Here is a 17,616-nt window from a genome sequence, read left to right on the forward strand (position 1 = left end):
GACTGCGCCACCCAGGCGCCCCTATGGTCTGCTTTCTTAAATCAAAGCTGGGTAGAGATCCAAAATAACTATTGGGACAATATGCGCCAATAAAACTTATCCCCCTGTACTATTTCCGTTTGTTCCTGAATTAAAAGAACATCTTTCACCTTAGTGAGCGCTTCTCAGGTTTTGATTTTATTTTATTTTTTATTTTTTTAATTTTTTTTTCAACGTTTATTTATTTTTTGGGGACAGAGAGAGACAGAGCATGAACGGGGGAGGGGCAGAGAGAGAGGGAGACACAGAATCGGAAACAGGCTCCAGGCTCTGAGCCATCAGCCCAGAGCCCGACACGGGGCTCGAACTGACGGACCGCGAGATCGTGACCTGGCTGAAGTCGGACGCTTAACCGACTGCGCCACCCAGACGCCCCAGGTTTTGATTTTAAATATAAGCACCTTAAAGGTGTTCGCAGCCTCTAGGTTTCTCATCTTCCATATTTCAACACACACAACATTTAGCATTTCTCTGAGACTATCATATCTCCAAATGAGACTGCCCACGTAAATGGCCTGTCTGGCGCAAGTCAGAGTGAAATATGTTCAGGAGTTACGTTAAGACCAAAACGCCTTCACCCCGATTGTAGCCTGGGTCCTAGAACAGAGGGCAGCTCTGGCCTCGGGAAGGGGGTGTCCCAACAACACCCAACTCCATACGGGTTCCTCACCTTCTGTAAACAGGCACGTCTATTATTCTCTTGGCTGTTCCAAAGGACTCTGGGAGTTAGGGAAGGGCCCAAGGGCCAAAAATGAAATGTTGGCACAAGGTGCGCAGCGATAGGTTTAGATTATCAGCCAGTTGCTGAGCGACTTCTCAAATCTTCCGACCACCTCCACCACCGCTTCTCCCACGGGGTAGGCCTGCTCTCTTTCCTTATCTTCCACGCCCCGCCCCTCCGCTGCCCTATTAGCCAATCATAGAGCTGTTGCTTGCCAACCAGAGCCAATCCCGAACAGGTTTACTTTGAGCGGGAAAGATTCAGAAGCTGCGGGAGAGCGAGGTCAGTTAACGGCCCCTTCTAGGCTTTGTCTGGGGTGGAGGGGCGGAGGGGGTAACAGGCCCTGGAGGCGGTTGCCTATTGGCTGGGCAGCGGGCCAATGAGAGGGTGCGAAGCGAGGGGCGGGCCTCCTAGGAGGGAGGGGGGCGGGGCGGGCTGGTGCAGGGTCGCGTGCCGGGTCTCGAGCAGGGGTAGGCAATGTAACGGCCTCTCCCCCCGCCCCTCCCTCCCCACTCCGGTCCCCTCACCCACAGACTGGCTCCAGGCAGCGCCCGGGGCGGCGGCGACAGCGGCGGCAGCGGCGGGGTGCGGGCTGAGGGAGCCGGGCTTCGACGCCCCCCCTCACCCCCGTACCCCAGGAGCTGTACCTAGTCCAGGAGGGGCTGGGGGGCTCCATGGAGGTGAGAGGCGGAGTCACCTGCCCGCCCTCTAGCCCCCCAGGCCTGAGGGAGGGACTTGAGGTAAACGGTGGGGACGGTCAGGGTCCGGGGGCGGTCGAGCTTGGAGGATGGCTACGGTGAGGAGAGGCGGAGAGCGGGAGCGTTCCCAGACGCGGTTCTCTGAGGAGTCCGCGGCCGCGCTGGAGAGTGCAGGTCGTCGGGGAGGATCCCCGACGGGACGCCCCGTCCGGTCGAGGCGCCGGTGCGGGCGGGGGGCGCTTCGGTCGGGGCCGGGCTCGGGTTGGGGGGCGCGACGCGGGCTGATAGGACGGGCGGGCCGGGCCGCGGTGGCCGCGACGCCGGGGCTACGGCCATCTCCTCCGCGACGGGCGGCGGCGGCGCTGAGGCAATGGCCGGCGGCGTGGGCCTGTCACGGCAGTCGGGGGCCACACCTTTGCGGTCGGCCCGCAGGCAGCCCGAAGGCAGAGAGGGAAGCCCGGGGACAGAGGCGCCGGCCCCGGGATCGGGATCGGTGTCCTCAGAGCGGATTCCGAGTGGAGTGGCGAGAACAACGGCGGTGCCCCAGCCGTCCGTCGTTTCGGTCCTGCCTTTGCACTGCGTGATGCCTCTCCCGCTTCCTCCCTGTCCGTTTCGTGCAGCCCAAGGTAGCGTTCCGTGGAAGCGCGAATCGCTGCTGGAACCTCGGTGCCGACCCCAGCAGTAGGCTAACGGACGTGTTCAACAGCGTGATGCTGACCGGCTCCACGTCCTTCTATGATTGCTACAAATCGCAGGTCCATCCTTTGTTAGAGGATTTTTTTTTTTCTTCCCTAAATCAAACTCGTTTCCCGGAGCCCATTCATATAAGGTGTTGAAATTGCTCCCAAGTTTAGGACCAGAAAGCCAAGAACATTCTTTCTTTCTGTTTAAAAGCCGGTAATAATTTCAGTACAGAGTCTGCGCAGTTCCATACTTTGCTTTGAAAACAAGATCTTACATTATTCTTGTTTTCATTTTGTCCTCAGAAATGTAAGAAAATCCATACTTAGTAAGACCGTAAAATAGTTGTTGCTGCAACATTTAGTGCAAGTCGGCACAAACATACCTTTGTTAATTTGAAGGTGAAGTTTTTCTTTACTGCTTCGCTTTCTGGCTTTAACAGGGTCTTGGATTACATGCTACCTTTTACTGCATCTAAAACATTTAGTTTTATTAATCATATTAAACCAGGCTTTGGGTAGTGTAAGTCATTTTCATTTGAAATTATTTATCCAGGACATCAGTGTTGATATTGTTATACTTTGAATTATAACAATAGCCCAAAATAAATAATTTTATTTAATCCTACAACTTTATATAATATTACACCTGCTATACAGACTGAGAAGCTGAGGCTCAGCTTGATTCATGTCTTAAGTGACAAAGCCTAAGTGGACCCTAGGTCTTTTTCCTGCCAAGACCAGCATTCCACTGCTCTCCATATTGTTTTCACAGCTACTAGAATTTACGTGAATTTAATTTCAATCAAGTACATTCAGGGTATATAAGTGATACATTTTGCAGTTATCTAAACTGATTATTATGCCAAACCCAAGCATTTGGGAATTTAATTCCCATAAATGTTTAAAACATTCCCATAAATGTTTTAATTTAATTCCCAGATATTTAAAATATAATTATGTTTTATTTTAGCTGTTTGTTTTATCCTAGAATATGAAATTGAAATCAATCTTATAAACGGATTTATTGCTAATACTCAAATCTTACTTTAAAATGTAAAACAAACTTGAAAGAATACTCCTAAAATGCATTTAGTTTCAAATACTGTGTATCTTGTTTGATATTTTTGATATTACATAATCTGAAAATACTTCTTTTAAGTCACTATCTCAAAAAGATGAACAATTACTTATGTCACTTTGGATGTTTCACACTAAAAGAGAGTTAAGGTGGGTCTATGATAAAAATTTCAGAACTAAAGGAATAAAATTATGAATGATTCCAAAGATAAAAGCCTTTGCAAAAGTTATTGCTAGCTAAGAAATTCTGGAAAGTAGTTTTTAGTGACACAGCAAAATTATTTCGGTTCCTCAGTTTCCCCAGTTTCAGAATAGTCAGCATTATATGTATATACATGTATATACAAGACAGTTATAACATGTAGTTTTCAAATAGCAGTCATAACCGCAATTTAAACAAATGGTTGTAAAGTATTTGACATTTTTAAAGATTGGTGATTGGAAGATATTAATTTTCATATTTTATTGGTATAGTAAATATTTTGTTGGCATAGTGTTTAAACTTTTTTTAATGTTTATTTTTGAGAGAGAGAGAGAGAGACAGGGAGAGACAGCAACAGCGTGAGCAGGGGAGGGGCAGAGAGAGAGAGGGAGACACAGAATCCAAAGCAGGTTCCAGGCTCCAAGCTGTCAGCACAGAGCCCAACGTGGGGCCCGAACTCACTAACCATGAGATCATGACCCGAGCCAAAGTCAGACGCTTAACCAACTGAGCCACCCAGGTGCCCCAGAAACTTAGTGTTTAAAGAGTTGTATTTCAATTATGTCTATGAAGAACAAAAATTTAAGAATACTTTGATCTAGGGGCGCCTGGGTGGCGCAGTCGGTTAAGCGTCCGACTTCAGCCAGGTCACGATCTCGCGGTCCGTGAGTTCGAGCCCCGCGTCAGGCTCTGGGCTGATGGCTCAGAGCCTGGAGCCTGTTTCCGATTCTGTGTCTCCCTCTCTCTCTGCCCCTCCCCCGTTCATGCTCTGTCTCTCTCTGTCCCAAAAATAAATAAACGTTGAAAAAAAAAATTTAAAAAAAAAAGAATACTTTGATCTAATATGTCTTCTCTATGTAAATTTTGTAAAAGCAATTAGAAAATATTTTTATCTAGGATTATATTTCCTCTGTATTTATAAGAAAATACTATTTCTACTGTGTCTAGATATTTATAGTTATTACATCTCAGATTTCATTTGGAGAGTTAAAATATGTGAATGTATACTTTCAGACCTCTTTAAAGAAGCATTTTCAGAATAAAATACATCTAAATAAGTTTAATCTTTATTATTTAAATTCATTCTATTTTAAGTATTTAAAATTATTTTCACTGCATATCAATCCCTCTTGAAAAGAGGCAGTATTTTATTTGTTTATTTGCTTATTTTTGAGAGAGAGAGAGCATGCATGTGAGCAAGGGAGAGGGGCAGAGGGAAAGAGAGAGAATCTTAACTAGGCTCCAAGCTCAGGGCAGAGCCCATCATGGGCCTTGATCCCGCAATTGTGAGATCATGACCTGAGCCAAAATCCAGAGTCAGACGTTTAACCAGCTGAGCCACTCAGATGCCCTAAGAGGCAGTATTTTAAGTGAATAAAATCTTAAAACTCAAACTTTTACCTTATTTACTGAAATTATAGAACCATTCACAAAAAAAGAAAAATGACACCTAGTGAGTGTTGATACTTCGATCTGAGTGAAGAAAGAAGAAAAAGAAAAATGAGCTTATATTTTTCTTCTAATTATAGTAATAGCTTTTAAATTTCTGAAGACATAAAATTTTATATATCATCATTTTTATAATATCTCTTAGAAATAGAAACTAGGCTGAAAATTAAAAGATATTCTTTAAAAGTTCCTACAGTAGGAGTAAGAAGGCCTTGAGTTTGGGTTTAGTTTTGTCACCTATCAGCTCAATAACTTGTAGCCTCAGTTTCCTTGTTTTTATAGCACAGTACTCTTGTCACAAGGTTGACTGAATATAATTTTATGTAGAATTTCTTTGCAAATTCCATATGAATAAATGTACATTCACCTTTTTTTCCCCCACAGATTAGGGGCATTAAGACTGAATTTTGTAAATGATTTCTTGAAAATAACACTGCTAGTGTCTACATAACACTCATCTGTTAAAAAAAATTATAAGTGCAGTAATTGTGGGTATTTCATACCAGGGATAAGCAACAAATACTGATCAAATCTGCTGAGTGCCTGATTTTGTAAACAAAATTTTATTGGAACATAGCTATGCCCTTTACATATTGTCTATGGTTTGCTTTGGTGCTAGAACAGCAGAGTTGAGAAGTTTTGACAGAGACCTCACCAGCCAGCAAACCCTAAAATATTTATTGTGGCCATTTGCAGAAAACATTCATGAACCCCTAGTGGACAGTAAGTTTAAGTGGCTTAGTCTAGATTTTAAGTCTCCCAATTCCTATGCATGTGTTATTTCCTCTCATATCTCATTATTTCACTAATATTCTGTGTAATTTTGATGTGTTTGATGTGCAAACATGTCTTTAAATTTTCAGAGTGAAGACAGTGTTGATCTAAGGCAGACCTATACTCCACTTTCTTCATCAGCAGAATATTCAAGTTCTATAGATTCTTCACTTTTCTATGCACCGTGGTCTACTTATGGAGATGATACTAAACAGCCTTCTAATTCTCAGATCAATGTAAAGAACAGGTAAATTAATAAATTATATTTTTCAGGCTAAATGAAAACTTTTAAAGTTTGATTACATGGGAACCCAGTTGTATTAGCTCTTTATTCCTTACATCAGCATTTTAATGTTATGGCATTACAATATTATGTTTATCAAACTTTTAGAAACCCTACACTGGGCAGTTCTGTGTTGTAATTTTTAGCTCATTACTTTTTGTTTATTCATTAGAGGCAACCCTTAGTGAGTAAATCTTAAGTTCCTCTTTCTAAAGATGACTTATATACATGGGTTATTTTTAGATCTATTTTTCATCCAATTTAATCTAAATTTTCAGTAATTATTTCCTTCACAAGTGTAGAGCAAGCAGGATTTTATCAAACATAAGATTGATTGATTGATTGACTGATTGATTTTTGAGAGAGAGAGAGAGAAGGAGCGAGCAGGGAAGGGGCAGAGAGAGAGGGAGAGAGAATCCCAAGCAGGCTCCATGTTGTCAGCATGGAGCCCAGTGAGGGCCTTGATCTCACAAACTGCAACATCATAACCTGAGATGAAATCAAGAGCATGATGCCCAACCGACTGTGCCACCCAGACCCTTCTAGTTATTTAAAAAAATTTTTTTTAATGTTTTATTTATTTTTGAGACAGGGAGAGACAGAGCATGAACAGGGGAGGGTCAGAGAGAGGGAGACACAGAATCTGAAACAGGCTCCAGGCTCTGAGCTGTCAGCACAGAGCCCGACGCGGGGCTCGAACCCGCAGACCGCGAGATCATGACCTGAGCCGAAGTCAGCCGTTTAACCGACTGAGCCACCCAGGCGCCCCTCTAGTTATTTTTTAATTCCATTAATATTAGAGGCCTAACTCTGCCAGATCTCTCATACTAGGGATATTACAATTAACACGGCAAATATTATCTCCAACTTTGTAGCTCTTACAATAAAGATGATGATGATGATAATGACAACGACGACAGTGACGACTTGCTGGGCACAAATATAGTGAGGTTTAAAAAGAAGTATAGGATATTATGGGAGCCTGTTGGAAAGAGAAGTCTAAAGGAGTAACATCTACCTTTATTTTAATTATGTATAAGGGAGCAGTTGATAGAGGCTGATACAGCTTTAGTTTAATTGGACAATAATTATTTTTAAAATCTTATATGTTCTTTTTTTTTTAAGCTTCTTTTTAAACTCTGTACCCAATGTGGGGCTCAAACTCATGACCCCGAGATCAAGAGTCATATGCTCTACCAACTGAGCCTGCCGGGCACCCTCCTTAAAAATCTTAATTAAAAAATGTTTTTAAAATGTTAAAAATTGGGGTGTCTGGCTGGCTCAGTCAGTGGAGCATGTGACTCTTGATCTTGGGGTCATGAGTTTGAGCCTCATGTTGGGTACAGAGATTAGTTTAAAAAAAGTTAAAATTTTGGAAATTTTGGTGAGTTCTGTATAATAGTGATCTTATTAGAAAGACTATATAATATATAATTCTACAAAAATATTTTTTCAGTTGATATATGTTCATTGAAAAAATTCAGACTTTACAGAAACCATAAAAAAAAGTGGAAGTTCACCTTAACCCTTAACAGTTCCCAATAACAAGTATTAGTAGTTTAGTATATATTACATTGAGTTATTTTAGAGATATACTAATATATTATTATATCAAAAAACTTATCCAATCTTTTTGAAACAACACGATATAGTAGAAAAAGCATTGACTTGTAGGCAGACCATTTGTTCAGCAGGTGTACAGTATGACAAATCACATACACTTGTAAAATACAAGTTTCTTAAGATCTCAAATGATCGTTCTTCAATAGCTGAATGATTACTAATACTTGCCCATCTTATGTTATGAAGATCAATGAACTATTTGAGTATTATGCAAATATAAAGGTATTTTTATTTCTAAGATGTCCTAACACTATGAAATGTTAGAAATAAAGTACGAGAAAATAAGAAGCTATAACTTAAAGCAACATATTACTTCTAGGAACAGATTAGTTGAAATAGATAGGACATTAAATAGACAGGACATTAATAGATAGGCACTAATTTTCCATCTCCTTGTGGTTTTTACATTTTGTGTTATTTAGACAGCATTAGTCACAAGGTGGGATTTCAGATACATAGAGCTCCAGTTACTTTAGTAAGGATTTAGGGATAGCCAACAAATCTGTTAGATTTAAGTGACAACTGTAATATTGCTGTGGTATCTAGGATGACCATATCACATTTCACTTTTTAAATCCAACATTTGGTCTAAAGAGTCACAAAAATAGAGTAGCAGATTCGTATGGTTTCCAAATCACAAATGAAAAAACTGAGCAAGTGTTGACGGAATAACGTATAATGGGACCAGATATGCTTTTAGAAGCAGCCGTGGTGCCAAGTGTGTCTAAAACATCATAAGTCAGAGATTTATATCTTGGAACTTAAAATGAATAGCATGTGTTTGGGAGAAACAAGAGTTAAGCATACATTGCAAACTAGACATAGGATTTGAAATGGAGAAACATGTACCATAGGCACTATGCTAAGGTGGAAAATATTCTTTAAAAAAAAAAAAGTGGGAGGTGCAGAGAGAGAGAATCACAAGCATGCTCCATACCACCAGCACATAGTCCAACACGGGGCCCAAACCCACTGTAAGATCATAACCCAAGCAGAAATCAAGAGTCAGACGCTCAACTGACTGAGCCACCTAGGCTCCCCTAAAGTGGAAAATATTCTTGAGTTTCTGTTGCCTCTTTATTTGAAATGATGGGATAAATTCAATCCAGATATTTTATAGAAAAATAATGGTATAAGAAGTCTGGAAATAGAAATCAATATATTGAATTTCAGTATGAGGAAAATAATTTACATGTGATATTCATTTATTTTTAGGATTCAAACGGAAAGAAATGACTATGGCAGTGAAACAGACTTATATGGACTTGTGTCTAACATTTTGGAAGAACAAGACAAGTCACAGCCATATTTTGCTGAGGGGTTAGTATATTATATAAGCTATATGGTATATAGTAAGCTTTTAAATTCACACATACTAGATTACTGTATTTATTAGCTTTTATTTTTACTTAATAGGGGATCATCTGACAATAGACATCTTAATTCAAATATTTGTTTCTAGCAGCCTTGACTTTGCTGAGGTACTTGCCGTACAATTGGAAGTTTCAGACTTTAATTTGCTATTAAGAACTTTCCTTTGGAAAGTTATTCTTGCATAATTCAGAGCTATTTCCCTTGAGTTCTAAAGTTTGGCTTAAAGAGTACAAATTCCAAAGAGCTTTTATACATCTATCCTAAAGAATAAAACTATCATTGATGGTATGCAGAAATACGTATGGACTTTGTTCTTATGGTAAAAATTTTTTAAATACACTTTGATTGATTTTTCGGGGATGGAGGCCATATTACCCAAATGCGGTACTTCATAAATAGGGAACTATGCAGCACACATGTAACCAATTAAAATATTTTAATTTTAGTAATAGTTTTATCAAAGTACATCTTTTTCATTTAAAAAAATGTGGTCAACAACATATTTGTATTCTATAATAACCTAATTAAAGGAAAAACTTATTTTGTTTTCTGCTTACTGTAGATAAACAATTCATGCAAGACCATGTAGTCCCCAGCCTCAGGCCTCAGTTGATGCCTCTTGGGAAAGTATACTGAAGACATATTAAGATAAAAATGCATATTAATGTAGTATGTGGCACATTTCAAGTGATAGAAAATTATTTGGATGTAATGGTAATTTATAAGGCAAGGTTAGAAAGGATTAGATAATGGGGAAGTGAGGCAATATGAATGTTTTGAGAACCTGTTCTACCTTCTCCACTGAGAAAATAAAGTCATTTAAAATCTGAGTTGTAATTAAATATATTTACTTGTTCTAGGACCTGCTCCTCCAATTTAAAGTCAGTTTGGCCAGTGAACACAAGCAGATTTGCAGATCACCATGACCTCTTAACAGAAACCAAAAGGCCAATAGATACAGCCATCTCTCAGCAAGCTTTTTATAGTGGTGAATCTGTGTCAGCAGTGGAAAAGCAATACCTGCATAATAGTAATCTAACACCACAGCAAAAAATAGATGAACTTTATCATGGATTTACTGGGTTAGACCTTGAAGAACAATGGATGTACCCCTCACGAAGTGATCATTCTAATTGTTACAATATCCAGACAAATGATACAGCTAAGACAACATTCCAAGATTTTCCACTTATCAAAAACTGTTTTACATCACAGACTGGTCTGTCTGACATCATGAAAGAATCAGGAATTGATACTTACCCTTATGGAAGAGAGAAAATATGTGCTAAAGGTCTTGAAGCACCATTACAGCAAAAAAGGGCAGAGATGTTTCTTTCTCAATTTAATAGATACAGTGAAAACACAGATTATTGTAGATACCCAGAATATGTTCATCCTAATAAGGTTAAGCTTAATAAGTGTTCAAATTTTAATGTCCAGGATAGTAAAAAATTAGCCAATGGCACACCTGAAACACCAACGATAGAAGCAGACACCTACACAAAGTTATTTCAGGTTAAACCAGCAAATCAGAAAAAAATAGAAGAGACAATAGCTGACCAGCAGAATTTCACATTTCCAAAAACCACACCACATCTGACAGAAAAACAGTTGGCAAATGAAGCAGCATTCACTGCTGATTTTGGCTTAAAATCAGAATATGGACTAAAACCTCATGCGGGTTGTCCAGCTAATAATGATTTTGCTAATGTCACAGAAAAACAACAATTTACTAAACCTGACCCCTCAAATTCTGAGTATTTTAAGTCTGTGAATTTATTATCAAACTCAGCAACACCTTCAGGAGGTATCAGGTTAAACAGACCAACTTGGATGAATGTCCAAACAAAAAATAACACTCCTATTCCTTATCGAAATCAAGGTAACTTGATGAAATTAAATAGTCACTTAAGTGTAGCTTCTAAAGGTTCTAACCATTCTTCAGATTTCCCCCAACTATCATCCACAAATTTAACCCCAAATAGCAGTTTATTTCAGAAGTATTGCCAAGAAAATCCTTCAGCATTTTCTAGTTTTGATTTCAGTTACAATGGTGCAGAAAGAATTCAATCTGTCAATCACATGGAAGGACTGACAAAGACTGGAGAAGAAAATCTCTTTGAATCAGTTACTGATAAAAAAATAAAGCAGCCAAATGGATTTTGTGATAACTATGCAACTCAGCAGTATGGGATCATTGAAAATGTAAACAAACATAATTTTCAAGCTAAGTCTCAGAGTGGACATTATGATGCTGAGGAAGGTCCAAAGCACTTAGATGGCTTATCTCAAAATACGTATCAAGATCTGTCACAGGGTCATTTTAATAGCCACAGACAGGGAAGTGGAGACAACAATATTAATAGCCGTGTGAATTGCACACAGGCATCATGCTTTTCTAATAATTATATGATGGGAGATTTAAGGCATAATCAGAGTTTTCAACAAGTTGGTTCAAATGGGTTTCCCCTAAGATCCACTCACCCATTTGGCCATTCAGTTGTTCCACTGTTGGATTCTTATGATATGTTTTCTTACGATGACTTAAGCCATTTGTACCCTTATTTTAATGATATGATGTATGGTGATAATTCGTTTTCTGGTTTCGTGCCAACTTTTGGATTTCAAAGACCAATTAAAACCCGTAGTGGACCAGCCAGTGAACTTCATATTCGACTAGAAGAGTGCTATGAACAATGGAGAGCATTAGAAAAGGAGAGAAAAAAGGTAATACAAATCTATCCATTTAGGAGTAACTTGGGATGTTCTCTCTGTCTATCTTCATTTTGTTAGTGTAGTTCAAGAGTACTTGGCCTTATTTCTAAGCTGAATTCTTCCATAATGTGCAGTATTTAAGTCCATGACTATAAGGAATTAGCTGACATAACTAAAAAAATATGAGGCTTAAAAAATTGTTATTTATATAAAGTTGGGGGGTTTTTTGCCTGTGAAGTAGACTTTTTCCTTAATGAGCCAAAAGTTTACTACTTTTGGGGCTCCTGGCTGGCTTTGTTGGAAGAGCATGTGACTCTTGATATCAGTTTTATAAGTTCAAGTCCCACATGAGGTGCAGGGAGACTTGCAGGTATTTTATATGCATTAAATATAGAAAATACAGTGGTGTTGTGGTTTGCGTTTGTTCTGTTTGATACTGAAACAATTTTAAAGTACTCATTTTCAATTTATTTATTAGGCCTATGAGAAATGTCACTCATAACTGAATCATATTTAGAAAACTCAGCATCTAAAAATTATATAATTTTTTACAGACTGAATTGGCCCTGGCCAAGAATTACCCAGGAAAAAAAGTATCCAGTACTAACAACACTCCAATTCCAAGGCTGACCTCCAACCCATCTCGAGTTGATCGCTTAATTGTGGATGAACTTCGAGAACAAGCCAGAGTAAGCTGTAAAAACATCCAATGATGGATTATTTCATTGCTTGATAAAATTTTAAAACATTTCAGCAAGTCAGAGTTCTGAATGATTTTTAAATCACATTTATGCATAATTCTCTGAAATAATTATCTTTTCCATGCTTGGTCCTACAACTATGATTAATAGGAAAGGAGAAATAGCACCCCCTCAATCCTTTAAAAAATTTTTTTAACGTTTATTTATTTTTGAGACAGAGAGACATAGCATGAATGGGGAAAAGACAGAGAGAGAGAGGGAGACACAGAATCTGAAACAGGCTCCAGGCTCTGAGCTGTCAGCACAGAGCCCCACACGGGGCTCGAACTCATGGAGCGCGAGATCATGACCTTAGCAGAAGTCGGACGCTTAACCAGCTGAGCCACCCAGGCACCCCTCAATCCTTTTAAAAGTAGGTTTAGTAGATGCACCTGGGTGGCTCAGTTGATTAAGGGTTCAACTCTTGATTTCCCCTTAGGTCATGATCTCACAGTTCATGGGATCAAGCCACGCATCAGGCTCTGCACTGACAGCATGGAGCCTGCTTGGGATTCTCTCTCTGCCCCTTTCCCTGCTCTCTCTCTCTCTCAAAATAAAAAAATGAACATAAAAAAAAGTAGGTTTAGGAATTTAAATGGTTTCTCTTTAAGAAATCTATATCAGCAATACAGCTAACTCTCAACAGAATTTTAAAGCAAAAATAATTTTGAATATTATTTATAAAGTCCCATTTCTCTAACAAAACAAAACCAAAAAAAAAAACCCATTTGTTTTCTAGCTAGATGAACAAGCTGTATTTGCATTATACAAAATGGGACATTAACAGGGAATTACTGTTTTCTTAACCCTGCACACTTGAGTTATTCAACAAACATTAAGTGTATCCAACAATGTATTAAATACTGATAAACTGAAAAAATACTGAAGAATGTAGGTATGCCTAAATTTATAAAATAGCTTTGTTTTAGAAAAGTAGTATATCACTTCAAATGTAAAGAATCCTGACGTTAGGTCATTTTGTAATTTAACAAATGATTATTTCTATTACCTCCTTTGAAATTTCAGAATTTTCTAGAATTTAATACAGTAGGGTAAAGTTTTTCTTTTTTGACCTTCCTTTTATAAAAACTTACACTGTTTTTCAAATATGATAAAAGATTCCTGGGAGGGGCGCCTGGCTGGCTTAGTTGGAGGAGCATTTGACTCTTGATCTGAAAGTCATAGTTTGAGCCCCACACTGAGCATAGACATTACTTAAAACAAAAACAAAAACAAATTCCTGGGAAAAAGCACGCAGTGAAGACAGCTTGCTTCTATGATTGAATAAAAGCCATTTTAGGAACCAGAAAAATCAACATAGCAGAGTCTTTTTTTTTTTTTTTTTTTTTTTTTTTTTAATTTTTTTTTTTCAACGTTTATTTATTTTTGGGACAGAGAGAGACAGAGCATGAACGGGGGAGGGGCAGAGAGAGAGGGAGACACAGAATCAGAAACAGGCTCCAGGCTCTGAGCCATCAGCCCAGAGCCCGACGCGGGGCTCGAACTCACGGACCGCGAGATCGTGACCTGGCTGAAGTCGGACGCTCAACCGACTGCGCCACCCAGGCGCCCCTAGCAGAGTCTGTTTTATTGAACATCAGTTTCATCTACTTTGCTGTCTTTAAAATATAGATATGAATTACTTCAATGGAAAAGAGTGATTTTTACCTAGCTTTCAGTTGGTCGGTTGAAATTCTTTTATCAAATTTGTAAATTCTTACAATGGATTTATCAGTATTATAGTCAGATACCAACATGGGTTACAGCCAGATGTTAATAAAAACTTCAATCTTTTATTACTTTTTCTTAAAGCCATTCCAAGTTAGGGGCGCCTGGGTGGCTTGGTCGGTTAAGCGTCTGACTTCGGCTCAGGTCATGATCTCAGGGTCCGTGAGTTCGAGCCCTGCGTCGGGCTCTGTGCTGACAGCTCAGAGCCTGGAGCCTGTTTCAGATTCTGTGTCTCCCTCTCTCTCTGCCCCTCCCCTGTTCATGCTCTGTCTCTCTCTGTCTCAAAAATAGATAAACGTTAAAAAAAAAAATTTTTTTTTTAAATAAAAAAAAACCATTCCAAGTTAAAAGTCCTTTTTCTCAGCAACACATTTCTAGGCAATTAATCAAGGAATTGCAAACTTTAAATAAACTTTTTCAGCTTTGCTTATGCTTCACATTAATTTAGGTTATGTTTATAGCTGTTGTAATAATTTATCTATATTTAGCAACATTAGGGGCACCTGCATGGCTCATTCGGTTAAGCATCCGACTTTGGTTCAGGTCATGATCTCATAGTCTGTGAGTTTGAGCCCCATGTCGGGCTCTGTGCTGAACGCTCAGAACTTGGAACCTGCTTTGGATCCTGGGTCTTCCTCTTTCTCTGCCCCTCCCCTCCCCTGCTCATGCTCTCTCTCTCTCAAAAATAAATAAACATTAAAAAAATTTTTTTTTATATTTAGCAACATTAGACCGATGATCACAAAGGGCAAAAATATTTTTACATGTACTATTTTCTGGTTTGCAGGTTTTATACAATTCTGAAAAGAACCACCTTTTTTATTAAAAATCACCTGTGCAAATTTATTTACACTTACCATTTATTTAAATGATTCTTATTTTAAAAATACATAGTTAGAAAAAATGTGTAATTAGTAGCTCACTGGAGTTTTTCTATGCGATTTTTCCTTTTTTTTCTTTTGTTGTTTTGTTTCCTCCTCAAAGATCCTGGTGGGTTCTGTAATTGGGAGGAAAATATTTAATAACTGTGTACTTATGTTTTCTCCATAGACCCAAAGTGGCATTACTCCAAAGAAACTTGAAATGAGCGTGAGGTTAGAGGCATTCATTCAGGTGCCATTAGCTTCTTCATTGAGAGATATTTTTCTACTCTCCCCAGTCACTGAACACCAAGGTCTTCTGTGAATTTTAAATCATTTAGTTCCCAAAAGCAATGACTATATTTATTTGATGTTCAAATCCTAATTATTGAAAAAGTTCTCTTTCCATACACCTTTCAAGTTTAGAATTTGAGATATAGGTATATGCAACTATGAATTGTACTCCCCTTACTGATCCTACTGGATTAGGGATTCCTTAAAACTACCACTAGTATGACCTGAATATTTCTGATTTTCAAAAGGAGAATATTTTTTTTTAATTTTTTTTCAACGTTTTTTATTTATTTTTGGGACAGAGAGAGACAGAGCATGAATGGGGGAGGGGCAGAGAGAGAGGGAGACACAGAATCTGAAACAGGCTCCAGGCTCCGAGCCATCAGCCCAGAGCCCGACGCGGGGCTCGAACTCACGGACCGCGAGATCGTGACCTGGCTGATGTCGGACGCTTAACCGACTGCGCCACCCAGGCGCCCCTCAAAAGGAGAATATTGAAAGCCCAGAAAGGACTTGCCAAGGTCAGGATTAATCAGTCTAGGACTTCTCCCTTTTTAGCTCAATGTTTTTCCCTTTAGATTACACTACCTCCTAAAAATGTTTTATTTGCAGGCTGTTCTCTTATTTGCCAAAAACAATATTACATCTTAAATTTACACACCCTGTCAGCTAAACATGGAAATGTTTAAATGTTTGATTTTTTAACTGTTTATTCCCAGTAACTGATTACCGAAACAAGTAGGTACAAAAGACTGCCTTAACATCTTTATTTTCCCCAGCATGGTGTCAGTACACAGTAGGCATTCAAGTGTTTATTTGATGAATATTACTGCTCTCATCTCTGTTCTCCTTCATTGAAAATTTGTTCTTAAAGACAGAGCAGTGTGGTTACATGCCTTATCAAAATTTAAAATGTTTCCCTCAGGTTGTGACTCTACTAGGCAAAATGGAACGTCTTCGAAGCTCTCCCCTTCATGCCAATATCTCTACTGCTCTTGATAGACACTTGGAGTCCATTCACATTGTACAGTCACGTAGAAAGGATGAAATTGTTAATGCTTCAAATCGGCAAAGGCAAGGAGTTCCTAGATGCCAAGATGACAGAGGTATAAGTGTTAATGCATATTCTATTGATAAGGCAGTGAGATAATTTGAATGTTGTTAAAATCAGATTCTGAGTTTAAAGGTTGGATTTCCAAAATTGACACTTAGCTAAAGGTAAATTGGTAAATCATGCCCACATAATTTACTCCATAAGTACTTTGGTCAGTTTGGTTAATTTTACCCATTTAATTACAACTCTGTCAAAGTCTGTGTTCTCCCCAAAGCATAGTCATTGTCACACAAGTCAGAAACAGTATCAACACTTTTTGATACTAAGTCAAATAGTTAACTCAGTCAATAGCCATCTATCTCTTATGAAAATAATAATGTTTGATCATTTAATAGCACAGCATTGGGCTTTTTAAGAGTTAAAGGATACATAAAAGGTATCTAATATGAACTGACACTGAGTGTTTTCTTTACAGATGTTTTTGCCCTTGCTTCAGCAATTAAAGAGATGTGTGTGGCTACTCGGAAAGCACGCACTACCCTGTGGTGTGCACTTCAGATGACCTTGCCAAAAACAGCCAGTACAGCTGGCCAAACAGATGTGGAAAAGGCTTTACAAGATACAGTAAACTGTGAAGATAAAGTCCATGAAAACATAAATAATAGCAATCCAATGAACCAGAGAGGTGAAGCAAACAAACATTAAGGAAATGCCAGCAGAAGAGTAAAAAGCTGATAAGTAAATGTATCAAGACATGCTAAAAAATTTTAATGAACTTGTCAAACTTGAAAACTTCAGTACATTAATTTTCTTCCAGATTTAAAGTTAGTACCTTAATGAAGTTTAACTTCTATTCAAAAATCTTCTATTTGGAATGGATCAGATACAATAGTTTAAGGTGAACTCAGAGAGAAAGTTGACTACTCTAGGGAGTTCTGAGTAGTCACAGATAACAAGTTTAAGTTAATTAAATATTTCCTAACAGCTAAACTATTGCTTAAGCCCATTTGCAGTGCAGGTAAATGCAAATGTGAAATTGTTCTAGAAGATAAGTTTCATTTAGCTCTGCCTTAGTAAGTATAATTCCAAATAATGAATCTAAGTGACTGTAACCCAATTATGGCTACAGTCTAGTAACCAAGACAAGTTTTGATTGTGATATAACTGTGTTTTCCTTACAAAACTGGATAATACCTAGGAAACCAAGGAAAACAAGGATGAACCCAATATTCATGTAAAAATTTAATATTTAAAAATACTACCATATTTATAAATTTGAAATCTTAGTGCCTGCGTATATGG

The 17,616-nt window shown here is 38.5% G+C and overlaps 1 protein-coding gene across 1 annotated transcript; it reads left to right on the forward strand.

Moving 5' to 3' along the window:
- Positions 1–1,434: 1,434 nt before the first annotated feature.
- MEIOC (meiosis specific with coiled-coil domain) lies at positions 1,435–17,019 on the forward strand. Its single transcript, XM_030295378.1, has 8 exons — positions 1,435–1,500; positions 2,079–2,213; positions 5,733–5,890; positions 8,765–8,869; positions 9,784–11,650; positions 12,193–12,327; positions 16,186–16,366; positions 16,790–17,019. The coding sequence occupies exons 1-8, from the start codon at positions 1,435–1,437 to the stop codon at positions 17,017–17,019; spliced, it is 2,877 nt and encodes a 958-aa protein (XP_030151238.1).
- Positions 17,020–17,616: the final 597 nt, after the last annotated feature.

This window comes from Lynx canadensis, chromosome E1 (assembly GCF_007474595.2).
Source record: "Lynx canadensis isolate LIC74 chromosome E1, mLynCan4.pri.v2, whole genome shotgun sequence".
Classification (NCBI taxonomy): Eukaryota; Metazoa; Chordata; class Mammalia; order Carnivora; family Felidae; genus Lynx; species Lynx canadensis.

What these genes read in the sequence shown, in the direction of transcription:
- MEIOC (XM_030295378.1), top strand. Translation starts at nt 1,435, where the DNA reads ATGGAGGTGAGAGGCGGAGTCACCTGCCCGCCCTCTAGCCCCCCAGGC. An exon ending in GCCTGAGGGAGGGACTTGAG is followed by an intron (nt 1,501 to 2,078) that starts GTAAACGGTGGG and finishes CGTTTCGTGCAG; the next exon opens with CCCAAGGTAGCGTTCCGTGG. An exon ending in CAGATCAATGTAAAGAACAG is followed by an intron (nt 5,891 to 8,764) that starts GTAAATTAATAA and finishes ATTTATTTTTAG; the next exon opens with GATTCAAACGGAAAGAAATG.